Source organism: Salmo salar, chromosome 14 (genome assembly GCF_965601325.2).
Source record: "Salmo salar chromosome 14, fSalSal1, whole genome shotgun sequence".
Lineage (NCBI taxonomy): Eukaryota > Metazoa > Chordata > Actinopteri > Salmoniformes > Salmonidae > Salmo > Salmo salar.
In genome coordinates, this window is record NC_138304.1 from 79,607,719 (window position 1) to 79,624,169 (window position 16,451).

Sequence of the window (16,451 nt, forward strand, 5' to 3'; positions counted from 1 at the left end):
AGGGCTACTGTTGGGCTGAAAACAGAATCTGGCGCATTTAACCATGCAAACACTCCTAAACACATGTAATTCTGTGATCCAGACATGTCATGCATTATATCTGTGGGTAATACTAAGGTCGTTCACAGGTTTACAGGATTGAGGGCTGCCACAGGAGACTCAGGTGTATTTGCCCACCCAGTGGGATATATGGGGATCCTGGGGGATCCGACCAGGTGTGAGCGAGAGAGGACATGTTTGATTGGTGTTTGCATGTGTCCCAGGATGTGTCCATGCATCAGGTTTGATGGGATTAACTGGAGAGGTTACACATCCTTCTCTCCAAATAGATTCATTCTGCTCTCGCTGCATTTCTCCCCTTCTCACTTCAGAAGTTCAAAGTGTGGGATAAGGGGCAGGGGAAGGGGATGGTGGGGTGGAGTATGGGGTGAGTTGTGTGTGTGAGGGGGGGTGGGGGTGTTTTTCCTTCATGTGCTTTGCCACAGCTGGGATTCACTATATAGTCAACTTTTCTGGTTTTGAACACCATCCATGCCTTATAATGTGGATGACCAATATATCTATATTTTCTTGAAAGTATCTTTCCTTCTCTCTCTCAGTGAAACACTATGAACTCTCTCCATAATGGTCTCTGTAACTCTGCTGGTAGACCTCTCTACACTAGCCTTCTCTCCATCCAGGTCAGAGGACAGACTGGTCAGAGGTCAGAGTGATCGGTCACAGTGTCCCTTCAGTCAGTCAGGATTTGAAACTGTTCTCTGTGTACAGCTCAGTTACGCTAAACTCCTCAGAAGACATCAAGTCTTACATAATGAACTCTAACCCCTCTTTCATCAATAGACAGACCTGACTTTCTCAGGTCAATGTGCTTTACAAGTTAGTCCTACTTCTCATCCCAAAACAGACAAATGCTTGTACATTATACAGTTTGATTTATTTATAATCTTTAATAACTGGTCTCCATGATTTTGAAATGCTTTAAAGATTACATAACCAACCCTTAGATTTCCAACCGATAAACGGACGAGAGAAGGAAAAAGTGAGAAAAGAGAGAGAGAGCTGCACTCCACCAAGATGAAGGGAGACCAGAAGAAAAGGGTAAATTACTGTTCCTTTCTTATGGAAATAGTAATGAAGTGGTGAGGGGCCCTGGAACAATAGGGGCCACAGGCAGCTTGAGCGTCACCGTGTAAACTGCTTCCTGTTAGGGACCATTTAAGCCCTTTAACTTTTACTGACTAACACGCCGACTACAAAGAGAGGGCCTCCCCATCAAAGACACACAGGAGCTGGTAGGGGCCTCTGAGGTCCGTTCAGTCCAGACAGACAGACCTTTCCCAGGCCTGACCTGACTGACTCACTGACATCTATCAATAAACTTTCTGAATCTAAATCAAATGATGTGGCAGTGCCTCTTTCTTTTGTGTTCTGATTGTATTTTTTATGACACACAAATCCTTAAGGATGATTCTGCTATGAAGCATCTACCCTCTTGTGAATATTTATCATTGCTATATAAAGCTGTTGTAATACCCAGCACATCTGGGTAATAGTGACACAGCATCTGGTTGATTGTATTTTTCCATTTGTTTATTTTATTATAAGAGGCCTATACAGATTCACTGCTCACTCACGAGTGTGGGTGAGTACATGGATAGGCCCCAATCCACTGTTGCCAAGTACCAGTTAGCATTTTCTGTCCAGAATTGCTGGATAGAGTGAATAATCGTTCTGGACAATCTATTTAGCTCAGTACTGCTGTGTGTCTTTATTTGTGTGTATACAATGCAACACGTAAAGTCCTGGGTGATAGTAACGTAGAGTTGTATGGCCGTTATATACAAGCAAACCACCTATAATCTCAGCAAAACTGAGTAACTGGCCAATAGGGGCAGTGTTGCAATCCTGATCGATTCCCTGATTCGAAGTGACTGTCTTGCCCCTGCATTGACCAGACAGTAGGGGGAGCTCTAGCAGGTGTAGCCTAAGGAAGGGGATTGATTTAGAGAAGACTCCTGCTGTGGTACAAACCTGAAGGGGGGGGGTCTATCTATTATCCTTTAATGAGACCCTTTGATCTGGGTCTGCGTTAAGTGTTTGTACACCTGGGCTGCAGCACTCGCCTTGGATTGGTTGTCTATTCCTGCAGCTGGTTGTAGAGAATGGGGGAGATGGGTGTAGACTGGGAGGGGAGATGGGTGTAGACTGGGAGGGGAGGGGGGGCCCTGCCTGCCTGCGTGCCTGCGTGCCTGCCTGCCTGCCTGCGTGCCTGCCTGCCTGCCTGCCTGCCTGCCTGCGTGCCTGCCTGCCTGCGTGCCTGCCTGCCTGCGTGCCTGCGTTCTCCAGGTAGCACTTCTCAGTGAGTTGCTGCTGTTGCTGGCGTGGGAATGCAGTAAAATGCCCCCAGCTCCGGCCCAACCCCTTTGTTTACCCCATTTTATAGTCTGCTGGCCTACAGCTTCTGGTAAACCCCCTCAGACTGGCCAGACAGACAAGACGCTGGGCTGGTGCCCTGGCTGGCTCGTGTCCTGGCTTTGGTTCTGGCTACCCAGAGAGGGGCTCCTTCCTACGTGGAAAACCTTGGACACATATAGGGAAGCTGATCAGTCAAAAAAGGAGCACTTCTGCAGGGCATTGCCTGTTCCAGCACTTTCTCTTTTAACAAAGATTAGTTAAAGATTCCATTCAACTACTCAGCAACAGACTATCTTAAACCATCTCCCCTATGTGTCCCAGGATGAACACCAGAAAACCATACAAATAAATGGTGTTGTTAGTCGGTTGTATGCCAGTGGTGACAAGGGCGTCTTAATAGATTAACAAGAAATCCCAATAGCTCATAGAACATTCATCAGTAGCTGACACTGTATCGTGTGAACATGTCATTTTGCATTTATGAAGAGGAAGTGATGCAACAGGAAGAGAGTGCTCAGTGATGTGTCTGCTCTGTGGGCTCACGTCCCATCACTCTTCTGGGTAAATAACGTCTTCAGGGGTCCTGATATCTGCTACCATTAATACATGCATGGTGGTGGTTACCACATTTTAATGTTTGTCAGAACTGTCTGTCTGTGTGTCTGTGCTTCTGTCCTTTTGATCTCTCTGCATCAACTCTCTCTCTACTCCCATACCTAACCCTGCCAGCTCATATCCTTCCTTCCTTACCGACAGTATGTAACCCAGCCACCTCATATCAAGAGTGGAAAGGGTTTTGGGTTCTTAGAAAATGCAGTCAGGAAATACAAACTATGACTTTCCCACACATGACCAATAATTGTGTGTGTGTGTGTGTGTGTGTGTGTGTGTGTGTGTGTGTGTGTGTGTGTGTGTGTGTGTGTGTGTGTGTGTGTGTGTGTGTGTGTGTGTGTGTGTGTGTGTGGTGTGTGTGTGTGAGAGAGAGAGAGAGATGGCACAGCTAGGGGCTTGACTGAGCAGGTTTAACTGTGTTTTCTCACACGCTAGTGTCTGCTGACCTCAGCTGCTCATACAGTGCATTCGGGAAGTATTCAGACCCCTTAACTTTTCCCACATTTTGTTATGTTATAGCCTTACAAAGTAAAAATAACAACGTTAAAACTGGTTTTTACACATATGTAAATATCACATTTATTTAAGTATTCAGACCCTTTACTCAGTACTTTGTTGAAGCACCTTGGGCAGTGATTACAGTCTTGAGTCTTCTTGGGTATGACACTACAAGCTTGGCACACCTGTATTCGGGTGGCAGGTAGGCTAGTGGTTAGAGTGTTGGGCCAGTAACCAAAAGGTTGCTAGATCAAATCCCCAAGCTGACAAGGTAAAAATGAACAAGGCAGTTAACCTACTGTTCCTAGGCTGTCATTGTAAATAAGAATTTGTTCTTAACTCACTTCCCTAGTTAAATAAATATAACATTTGGAGAGTTTTCCCCATTCTTCTCTGCAGATCCTCTTATGCACAGCTATTTTCAGGTCTCTCCATAGATGTTCGATCGGGCTCTGGCTTGGCCACTCAAGGACATTCAGAAACTTGTCCCGAAGCCACTCCTGCGTTGTCTTGGCTGTATGCTTAGGGTCGCTGTCCTGTTGGAAGGTGAATCTTTGCCCCAGTCTGAGGTCCTGAGCGATCTAGAGCAGGTTTTCATCAAGGATCTCTCTGTACATTGCTCCGTTCATCTTTCCCTCGATCCTGACTAGTCTCCCAGTCTTTGCCGTTGAAAAACATCATGCTTAACCGTAAGGATGCTGCCAGGTTTCCTCCAGACATGACGCTTAGCATTCAGGCCAAAGAGTTTAATCTTGGTTTCATCAGATCAGAGAATCTTGGTTCTCATGGTCAGAGTCCTTTAGGTGCCTTTTGGCAAACTCCAAGCAGGTTGTCATGGGCCTTTTACTGAGGAGTGGCTTCTGTCCTGCACTCTGGAGGAACAATTCCGGACAATTCCTTCAACCTCATGGCTTGGTTTTTGCTCTGACATCCACTGTGTAGGACCTTAAATAGACAGGTGTGTGCCTTTCTAAATCATGTCCAATCAATTTAATATACCACAGGTGGACTCCAATCAAGTTGTAGAAACATCTCAAGGATGATCAATGGAAACAGGATGCACCTGAACTCAGTTTTGAGTGTCATTGCAAAGGTTCTGAATACTTATGTAAATAAGGTATTTCTGTTTTTTATTTTTTGTAAATTTGCAAAAAATTCTAAAAACCTTTTTTTGATTTGTTATTATGAGGTATTGTGTGTAGAAAATGTTTTATTTGCTTCCATTTTAGAATAAGGCTGTAACGTAACAAAATGTGGAAAAAGGGAAGGGATCTGAATACTTTCCGAATGCACTGTATTTACACCAGGCAACACCAAACCCACTGAAACAGACTGAAAACAGGTGCTCGTATTTACACCAGGCAACACCAAACCAACAGACTGAAAACAGACGCTCGTATTTACACCAGTCAACACCAAACCCACTGAAACAGACTGAAAACAAATGCTCGTATTCACACCAGGCAACACCGAGAGAGAGAGAGAGAGAGAGAGAGAGAGAGCGAGAAAGAGAGAGAGAGAGACAGAGCAGACAGACAGACAGACAGACAGACAGACAGACAGACAGACAGACAGACAGACAGACAGACAGACAGACAGACAGACAGACAGACAGACAGACAGACAGACAGACAGACAGACAGACAGACAGACAGACAGACAGACAGACAGACAGACAGACAGGTTTGAGGGGACTAAATGGCTTGATGATATAGCCTCAGTAGAACAAGGATTTTCCTTAATCATATACCTGTAATTATTGTACTTTTTCCATCTGAGCTAGTATACAGGCCTGTGAGAATATAGAAGCTATCAAAATATCATGAGACGTTCACTCTCACATTCCAGCAGTGAACTACTTTAATGGTATTCAGGTCCCAAACTAGTTCCAGTGGCACCGGAGGAAAAAGTTTGTCTGGAGCCCTACTATACTTAAAAAACATTAGTCTATTTATATATCAAACACTTCTTGGTTAAACATGAGATGAAAACATCTAATGAAACAGCAGTGTATTGCTAGGCTACCTGACATTACAACAAGTAGTAAATCAGGCATATTGTCACCCTGGGTACCTGACCTGCTGATCCGGACACCTTCTAGGTTAGAGGAACCAGAGATACACTAAGACTGTGCCCCTGGCGGTATCCACTTCATAAGTCAACATCTAAATCATCAATCCAAAGCCACAATCTGTGAAACTGTGTTTCAGCACAATGGACAGAAGGGATGGACAGTAGTCCTAGAAAGGTCATTGTTACTGTAAATATTGTATAAAGACACATCAATGTATCTGTAAGTGCCATAATACTACAGAGTTGTGGGTACATTGTGTTGCATAAGAGACATCTCAAACACATTTCTGTGTGTGTCAACTCTGTAATATTATGACACTTACCTTCAGATTTCAGACTCAGTGGTCCTCTTATCTCATTTCATATAGTATATCTGCTGTGACCACAGACTTTATTTTCCCATTTTTGTGTTTCATCCTCCTCTCTTTGTCTGTTTCAGGATATAAGGTAACAGATATAACAGTACTGTAATAACATGAAAGAACATGAAACGTCTACTACAGTATCCTACTACAGTATCCTACTACAGTATCCTACTACAGTATCCCCAGTCAGAAGCAGCCACTATACAGAGAAAGTTCATCATCTGCCGTGTCAAAGCTGAACCTGACTTGAGCTGGTATTAGCTGAGCTGGTATTAGTTGAGCTGGTATTAGTTGAGCTGGTATTAGTTGAGCTGGTATTAGCTGAGCTGGTATTAGTTGAGCTGGTATTAGTTGAGCTGGTATTAGTTGAGCTGGTATTAGTTGAGCTGGCATTAGCTGAGCTGGTATTAGCTGAGCTGGTATTAGCTGAGCTGGTATTAGTTGAGCTGGTATTAGCTGAGCTGTATTAGTTGAGCTGGTATTAGCTGAGCTGGTATTACTTGAGCTGGTATTAGCTGAGCTGGTATTAGCTGAGCTGGCATTAGCTGAGCTGATATTAGTTGAGCTGGCATTAGTTGAGCTGGTATTAGCTGAGCTGGTATTAGCTGAGCTGGTATTAGCTGAGCTGGCATTAGTTGAGCTGGCATTAGTTGAGCTGGCATTAGTTGAGCTGGTATTAGTTGAGCTGGTATTAGTTGAGCTGGTATTAGCTGAGCTGGCATTAGTTGAGCTGGTATTAGTTGAGCTGGCATTAGTTGAGCTGGCAATAGTTGAGCTGGCATTAGTTAAGCTGCCATTAGTTGAGCTGGCATTAGTTGAGCTGGCATTAGCTGAGCTGGCATTAGTTGAGCTGGCATTAGTTGAGCTGGCATTAGCTGAGCTGGTATTAGTTGAACTGGTATTAGTTGAGCTGGCATTAGTTGAGCTGGCATTAGTTGAGCTGGCATTAGTTGAGCTGGTATTAGTTGAGCTGGTATTAGTTGAGCTGGTATTAGCTGAGCTGGCATTAGCTGAGCTGGCATTAGTTGAGCTGGCATTAGTTGAGCTGGCATTAACTGAGCTGGTATTAGCTGAGCTGGCATTAGTTGAGCTGGCATTAGTTGAGCTGGCATTAGTTGAGCTGGCATTAGTTGAGCTGGCATTAGCTGAGCTGGCATTAGTTGAGCTGGCATTAGTTGAGCTGGCATTAGCTGAGCTGGTATTAGCTGAGCTGGTATTAGTTGAGCTGGCATTAGTTGAGCTGGCATTAGTTGAGCTGGCATTAGTTGAGCTGGCATTAGTTGAGCTGGCATTAGCTGAGCTGGCATTAGTTGAGCTGGCATTAGTTGAGCTGGCATTAGTTGAGCTGGTATTAGCATCCCAAAGGTCCCAGGGTCTCCTCTATGGCGCCTCCACCTCCACAAGGATTCTAGAGGGTTTGGGGGGGGGGCTTGGAATAAGGGGGGCAGAGGGGGCAATTACTGTCCCGACTAATTATTTTTTATCCCTTTCAAAGGCCTTAGTGATTAGAAAAGGAAAGTGTACATTTCCTGAACTTGTAACGGAACCGCAAAAGTGACAGACGCATCTTTGGGCTCAATCCACATCAGAGAGGGGAGGGGGGAGGGGGTAAGGGACAGGGACAGGGGTAGGAGGAGGGTTACGCTTTGGGTTTGGGTTTGGGTTTGGGAAGTAGCTATTGGTGTGTTTCACTCAGGTACTATCTGTCCCTATGGACAACAACACCTTTGCTTATTCACACAGAGCCACAGTTACGCCAGCCACTAATAAAGTACCATTAAAATACAGTACAACGACCGCAATAGAAACCCAACACTCGCTCCACTCAAACCCACCTTGAATTATCGGTGATAAACAAAATAGGAAAACACAGACAGATAGTTTTATGGTGGAGCTTGAAGAGGCTGGTGAAATGACAGGGGCATGGGAAGTAGCATGTTCTTTCATGTTATTACAGTACTGTTATATCTGTTACCTTATATCCTGAAACAGACAAAGAGAGGAGGATGAAACACAAAAATGGGAAAATAAAGTCTGTGGTCACAGCAGATATACTATATGAGATGCGATAAGCAGACCACTGAGTCTGAAATCTGTGATAAAGGATAGATGGATTCAATGGTGTTTACACTAACTTATAGTGAAGTGTGTTCAAATAGAAAATAATGCTGAGGATATTAGACGTTAATGTGCATAGGACACAAGAGACTCAAATTTAAGGGTGTGCGTGTGTGTGTGCGTGAGTGTGCGCACGCGGGTGTGTGTGTGTGTGTGTGTGTGTGTGTGTGTGTGTGTGTGTGTGTGTGTGTGTGTGTGTGTGTGTGTGTGTGTGTGTGTGTGTGTGTGTGCATGTGTCTAGTGAGTTGTTTCTTCTTTCTCAGGGCTGACTCATCCTCGTCTCTGTATTTACTTATTTAGGCCAGCGAAGACGAAGACGAAGTCCACTGGAAAATATGCTTGGCCTTATAACTGTCCCTTTGTGAAGCACCAGGCCTCTGTAATATTTCTCACCTAGGTGAGAGTGTGTTGATGTCTGAGGAGACTGGATGGTTTAACCCTCACGTCACCAACAGACCAGGCCAAAGAGATTATGGGAAACGAAATTTGACAAATAACATTGAGGTACACATAACAAATTAAGGAATTACATTAATCTTATTTTCAGATGTATTATTGGTTGAGTAGAACAGCACTCATACAGTATAACTCAACACCAAGTTGTTATTTAAATACATAGGCCTAGAACCAAAAATAAGTAAAAACGTGTTTTCAAAATCTTTGCTAATGTATTGAAAATGAAATACAGAAATATATCATTTATATAAGTATTCACACCACTGAGTTAATACTTTGTTTTGACACCTGGATTGTGCAACATTTGCCCATTATTCTTTTCAAAATTCTTCAAGTTCTGTCAAATTGGTTGTTGATCATTGCAAGACAACCATTTTCAGGTCTTGCCATAGATTTTCAAGCAGATTTAAGTCAAAACTGTAAGCAACTCCAGTGTAGATTTGGCCTAGTGTTTCAGGTTATTGTCCTACTGAAAGGTGAAATCATCCCCCAGTGTCTGGTGGAAAGCATACTGAACCAGGTTTTCTTCTAGGATTGTGCCTGTGCTTAGCTCCATTCCATGTATTTTTTTATCCTGAAAAACTCCCCGGTTCTTAACGATTACAAGCATACCCATAACATGCTACAGCCAACAATATTTTTGAAAATATTACTTTTGTGTCTTGTTGCAAACAGGGTGCAGGTTTTGGAATATTTTCTATTCTGTAGAGGCTTCCTTATTTTACCTAAAATAAAAATAATAAAAAATGATTTATCTGTCAATTAGGTTAGTATTGTGGAGTAGCTACAATGTTGCTGATCCATCATAAGTTTTCTCCTATCACACCCATTGAACTCTGTAATTGTTTTAAAGTCACCATTGGCCTCATGGTGATATCCCTGAGTGGTTTCCTTCCTCCCTGCCAACTAAATTAGAAAGGATGCCTGTATCTTTGTAGTAACTGGGTGTAATGATACACCAACCAAAGTGCAATTAATAACTACACCATGCTCAATGGGATATTCAACGTCTGCTTTAAAAAAAATAAACTTCTACCCATCTACCAATAGGTGCCCTTCTTTGCGAGGCATTGGAAAACATCCCTGGTCTTTGTGGTTGAAACTGTGCACTGCTGGACTGAGGGACCTTACAGATAATTCTATGTGTTGGGTACAGAGATGATTTAGTCATTCAGAAATCATGTTAACACTATTATTGCACAAATGCAACGTATTGTGACTTGTTAAGCACAGTTTTACTCCTGAACTTATTTAGGCTTGCCATAACAAAGGGCTTGAATACATTTCAGCTTTTCCTTTTTGATTCATTTGTAAATAAAATGATCTAAAAACATAATTCCACTTTGACATTATGGGTTATTGTGTGTAGGCCAGGGACCAAAAATCTAAATGTAATACATTTTAAATTCAGGCTGAGACAGAGGGACTGGTCAGGATAGAGAACAGTCCTGTATTTTGTAGCTGGTGGTGAAATTCTCTCTCTCTCTTCTCAGGCCTCAAAATAAAGAGGGGAAAAGGAAGAGGCAGTTGAATGATATGGGATGGAAAGGTGTGAGAGAACCCCTTTACATTTATGACCTCTGTAGAGCTGCAGGAAGTGGAGTAGTAAACTGGAGTCACGCTCCACAGAACCCACTCAATTCCAAGTACATCACAGAGCCTGAGACAGAGCAGACAGGAACACAAGAACACACAGACCCACTGTATTCTACCTCCCTCAGGATCAATGGTAACTGTTAGACCTAATATAACCTTCATACATCAGGAAAGACTTTAGCCACACAAGTTCCCTCCTAAATCTTCTGACATTATAGGGAGGGACACAGGTTCAAGGCCTCACCTGTCTTGAAATGAACATGTAACATTTGGAGTAATCTTCAGGAAACCACATGTAAAAAAAATACATTTTATGAAATGGATAAGAAGATAATAAACTCGAACAAAATATGAAATGATGATAATTAATATAGAATTTCTAAGTAGGCCTATATATACAACAAGACATTAGGCTACAGACATTGCTCAAGAGCTTGGTATCAGAATGAGAAGAAAAAAAAGGTCCATAAGCAGATAATTTGGTATAGGATACAATTATTAATCCCCTATAAACTCAATCCCCGATCTTAATGATAAAGAAGTCTAATACGTTTACAATGAAGTGTGAATAAATGTTTCCTCGATGTTAGTGAGAGTGGATGTGAGATCAGAAACAGACAGGCGGCTCCATTATGCAGATCTCCGATGTCACCTCGGGGCTAACCACACTTCGCCAAGTACAGGAACAGAGGAACAGCCTAATGGCCCGGCCACAGTCAACACTACATTTCTCACGTGTGTATTTGGGACAACAAAAGATTAGCATTATTCGCAAATATACAACTTAGTTCAAAGGCAGCCGGTTGCCCTGTCTCTTCCTTTCTTTCTTCTATTTAAATATTCAAAAAATTACTTTGGCCTAATCATCCAACGATGTTTTTTCCTATCTGACAGATAGATGATATAGACTAGGATACGAATAAACTATTTTTAATTCCATTTAATATTGTATGTTTTTGGAAATAAGGCCTAATAAAATGTTTACGTGTATTTTTTTCGTTAGAGGGTCATTTAAGATAAATAACGAATGTATGAAATATGAACAGCTCCGAAAATGTATTAGGCTATGCAAAAGTAAACGAATATCCAAACAATTTTAGAAAATGCATAGGCCTAGGTCATGAAGGCTATACACCTAAAGGAAAGGGCAATGAAGACGTTGTTCTTATTCGAACATGACCGTGTTTAAAGTAGGCCTAGAGGCCTATAGGTACATTTATTAATTTTGCATTGACGCAATTATGATGGGCAATTTTGCATTGGGGACATCGAAGAGACGCTCGAAACCAGACCGTAAGGCCATCAGGGCGTGGTCTAGAACGCAACGCCACGCCCTTGTCCCCATGTGGTCCCTGGGGGGCCTTATATGATCAGGCCTTGGGCTCCGAAGCCAGTAGTACTTATCTCACTGTCAAAACTAATCTTCAAACAGTGAATCCTATTCTAACGGTGCATTTCGCGGAACTCCACACGAACTCATCCTATAGGAAATATGACTTCAAACTCCGACCAGAGGCTGGACCACCTTCTGAGCGTGGTGGAGAGCGAGTTTCAGAAGGGCAGCGAGAAAGGAGACGCCTCAGAGAGGGATATTAAACTGGGACTAGAAGATGCAGAATTATGGACCAAGTTTAAAGAACTAACCAACGAAATGATTGTCACCAAGACTGGCAGGTAGGCTATGGTTATTTTTTGCTGTTAGCTACAGATCAAAATGAGGCCTTCGGGGCCTACTGGCCTGCCTAGCTAAAAGCAAAGTTTATCTGGAGAGATCGTAGCCCGCATTTACGCACGACTACGAAGCTAAACGTAACTGATGCGCACAGGTTAGATCAGGCAACAGGCATGTTCAGTCTAGAGGGTATTGGTACAGGCTATAGGCCATATATGCTTTACTGTTACAACTTGAATACCATGTCAAGAATTAGGCATAAAGCGCAATGGTCGTCAAATCGTATAAACCCTATGATTAGGATAAAGTAACGGCCTAGAAATGGCACCCTTTTTAATGCAAATATATATATGTCAAATAATTCATTTATAAAGATCAACGGCTGAGCCAACATAACATAATATTTGGGCTTGCTTAGGCTATATGTATATTTAACAACTTTATTTTAACCTACAGGCGGATGTTTCCAGTGCTCAGAGCGAATGTGAGTGGCTTGGACCCCAACGCTATGTACTCAGTTCTCTTGGACTTCGTGGCTGCAGACAACAACCGGTGGAAGTACGTGAACGGCGAGTGGGTTCCCGGTGGCAAGCCCGAGCCACAGAGCCCTAGCTGCGTCTACATCCACCCAGACTCGCCTAACTTTGGAGCGCACTGGATGAAAGCGCCTGTCTCATTTAGCAAAGTCAAATTGTCCAATAAACTCAACGGGGGAGGACAGGTAAGTCCCCGATTTGTTTTTGTCGTCTTCTGTGTTCGTATTTGTAGTATGCATATTCATTATTATGTAAATCATTTTAAAGTCAACTTGGAAGGCTATGTCATATTGCCCTGCACTCTCAGAGCTAATGATGCTCTACTCTGCTGTGCTGAATTACAAGAGTAGGCTTTTTCTGGGGGAAAACGTTATTAATTTCATGGCAAATCAACTTCACAATTTTGTGTTAGGGCTCTGTAGGCTCATATTTCTCTCTTATTCAGTTTGAGTGTGTGTTTTTTGATTATTCTTTACTGTGATATTATTAAAATAATGTATAATTTCTATCTAGATTATGCTGAACTCTCTGCACAAGTATGAGCCCAGGATACACATTGTGAAGGTTGGAGGGCTCCAGAAGATGATCAGTAGCCAGTCTTTCCCCGAGACTCAGTTCATTGCTGTCACTGCTTACCAGAACGAAGAGGTCAGTGGCCATAGTTACACAGTCACAGAGATAATCCTTGTTCACAATAATAAACATTATATTGTGTTCTGCTTACAATGAAGGAAGAACAGAATATCAGTTGTCATGTTTATGTAACTTGTAGATAACTGCGTTGAAGATCAAACACAATCCATTCGCTAAAGCTTTCCTCGATGCCAAAGAAAGGTAAGAGAAAGAGACTGATATTGTGTCAGCAATATGACAATGCTTTTCCTGTATTTATTTTATTTTGTGTGCGAATTCTGGTATTATGTTTTCAATTTTAGGAGCGACCATAAAGACATGCCAGACCATGGTGGAGACAGCCAACAGTCTGGTTATTCCCAGCGTAAGTCTTCTCTTCAGTTTTGCAACACCAACCAAATTAGAAAAGCTCTTTTTGTACCTCTCCGTTTCAATTCCAACAATCAAACCAAGTCATTATATGTGACATCATTTTCCAACACACTTTTATTAAACGTTCATAAAATCATTATCATCATCATCATACATTTTATTTTCAAGGCCTTCCATGTCCCAGGGAAACTGTACATAGAGAACAGTATGAAAAAGGAAGTGTATTAACCAAACCATTTTGTCTCTTCTCCCTCCAGTTGGTGGTTGGTTTCTACCTGGTAACGGTCCTATGTGCCCTAGCAGCAGCCCCCCTCCGTTCAGCGGGGCCCCTGGCCACTCCTCAGGGTCCTACTGTGAAAGGTACTCCAGCCTGAGGGGCCACAGGGCCGCTCCCTACCCTAGCCACTACCCACACCGCTCCACCAGCTCAAGTAAGAACCTCCTCTACCCAACCCAGCACTCTGGGAATGCACTGATTACTGTTTATTCTGATCACTAGTCAGACTCATAGGTATAGATTACAGCATGGGGGTTTCATGGATTTTAAGATGTTGGTTAAAACATGTTTGAGAAATTACCCCTGAAGGAAATGCATTGTTTTGATCAGAGAAATGTATACTGTTGTTAGTAATTTCTCTATGTACTTTATTGTTTAGACAACTACATGGACAACTCGTCGGGAGCCCTGCCCACCCATGACAGCTGGTCAGCCCTGCAGATCCCTAACTCCACTGGGATGGGAACCCTGGCCCATACCAGCAACTCCACATCCAACTCCAGGTATGGCAACACATGGTCATAGTTGATCATATATATGTTTCTGATATCACTGTTTATTTTTCGGTATGTTCCTGACTACATGATTTTATCAGGAACAATTCTGGGCCCTAGGCCTAGACCTTTACTAGGCCCAGATTTCTTCCTGGTTAGAAAAAACTCGTAACCTAACCTCTCCCTCTCCCTCTCCCTCTCCCTCTCCCTCTCCCTCTCCCGCTCCCTCTCTCTCTCTCTCCCTCTCTCTCTCTCTCTCTCTCTCTCTCTCGCACGCTCTTCCTAACAGCCAGTATCCCAGCCTGTGGTCTGTTGCCGGGACGGCCCTAACTCCTTCCGGCTCCTCCTCTGGTTCTATCGCTGGTGGCCTGACCAGCCAGTTCCTGCGAGGCTCCTCCTACACAGGCCTGACCTCCTCCCTGCCCGTATCCTCACCATCCTCCATGTACGACCCCAGCCTTAGCGAGGTGGGTGTAGGCGTGGGCGAGGCCCAGTTCGAAAGCTCCATCGCCAGGCTCACCGCCTCCTGGGCACCCGTGGCTCAGAGCTACTGAGCACAATGCTTCCATAGCCATTGACTCTCCTCAATCCCCATCCTGTTCCACATCACCACCATCTCCACTCTACTGCCTGACCCTAGGAAACTTTTGGGTTGAAGCAGCAACGCCTTTGAAATGCAGAGAGTCAACTCAGAAGAAGATCTATCTGAAGCAGAGAGATGTAGGGTCCTCTCAGGCCTTGTGTTTTACCAACATGACATGGCTGGTCTTCCATTCCAAACACCCTAGACATTCTAAGCTTAAGTCCATAGGTTGCCATTCTTAAGTTACACACTTGCTGTCTGAGTGGAAGAGGCATCTGTTTTTCCACTGGGAGTTTCCTTCATTCTCTCCAAGGTGCAGTTACAAGCCTAAGACAATCTGAATATACTTCCTCTACAATTGTTCCAGTTGTTGGTGTGTTATTGTAGTTGTGTCCTTCAGTACAGACAGAGTACTCCAAGACAATCGTACGCTGGCGTAAGACAATCAGGATCACTAGCTACACAAAGATAAGTTTATGAAGTAACCCCCTCAACTTTACTAAAGGGGCCAATCCTTATGTTTAACTGTTTATTGTTAAAATTAGTTTTGTTATTATTATAATAGATAAATAAGACGAAATAATCTGTTGATCTAACATAAAAAATGTATATGTGTGTATATAAAATAAATTAACATCCATTTTTGTTGTTAGCCGTTTACATGTAACTGTTTTGGATCCAGTGTTAGTGTGTTGCTTTTCGTGGCCTGAAGGAAAAGAAAGAAGGAAAGAATGAAAGCAAGAGGTGCCTTGTATCCTCCCACTGCAGCCCAGGAGAAAGCACAATGTCTCTCCTCCTTCGCTCTGTGTACATTCCCTCCCTGGCAATCATATGTACATATCTTTTCTATTTGTATTTGTTGGACTCATTGGGAGTTTATGTTTATTTATGTCATTTTAATAATAAATTAAAAGTTCCTTTGTTTTCTCAAATATGACTTCAGTGTGTCAATTACAGTCGCATTCAGTGTCAATGAAATTAGCATAACCTGAGGAACTTAGGCATGCATTACGTTAACTACCACATTACAGTGTCTACAATCATATCATTTCCATTTCCTAAAAGGTGAAGAGGGATTGAATCTATACATTTCAGCCTATGTCATATTAAATTTTATAATATAAAACTGCAAGCCAAAGACTGAGGCCCATGTCTGGATGAAAGAATAAATCATATTTTTTCAGGGCTAAGGTGAATACATAGCCTATTTCAACTGGCACAGATAAGTCTTGTTGAATAACCTTTGTCATCACAACTCAAAAAGAACTCACACACAGTCCACACAAACAAACGAGAAGCCAGTTTTTTGTAAAGAGCCAAATTGTGAGGAAATAACTGTTGAAAATAAAGTCCCTGCCAAAGTACAATGGTTATCACACATAACCTACACAGTACCTATCACACAATGCTTTCATTGATGTTGTGGTCTCCTGCACCCAAATTCAATCATCTTTTGGGGCTGCTGTACAGAGTGTTGTATAAATACCAGTGCCAACACAGCTATGCTAAGTGAATCTTCTTGTGTAATTGATATGACACGTAGAGATGGAACGATTCAGGTTGAGGAATCCTTCTGAGGGGTTTCCATCGCTGACGTATCTTTGTGACAATCTTCATGAAGGTGTGACACACGGCTAACACGTTTAGAATTCCCTGTCTGTCATTAAACAAAAAAAGTAGATGAACCCCAAATGCAGTATGCCAAGAGGACAGACCGCCTCACACCAGGGAGAGAATTCAAATGGAAAGCA

The 16,451-nt window shown here is 42.8% G+C and overlaps 1 protein-coding gene across 1 annotated transcript; it reads left to right on the forward strand.

Moving 5' to 3' along the window:
* The first annotated feature begins 11,512 nt into the window (after positions 1 to 11,512).
* Positions 11,513 to 15,632, forward strand: LOC106570244 (T-box transcription factor T-A). The gene is made up of 8 exons (XM_014142351.3): positions 11,513 to 11,807; positions 12,262 to 12,526; positions 12,855 to 12,989; positions 13,114 to 13,175; positions 13,277 to 13,338; positions 13,604 to 13,777; positions 14,003 to 14,126; positions 14,407 to 15,632. The coding sequence occupies exons 1-8, from the start codon at positions 11,626 to 11,628 to the stop codon at positions 14,669 to 14,671; spliced, it is 1,269 nt and encodes a 422-aa protein (XP_013997826.1). The 5' UTR covers positions 11,513 to 11,625; the 3' UTR covers positions 14,672 to 15,632.
* Positions 15,633 to 16,451: the final 819 nt, after the last annotated feature.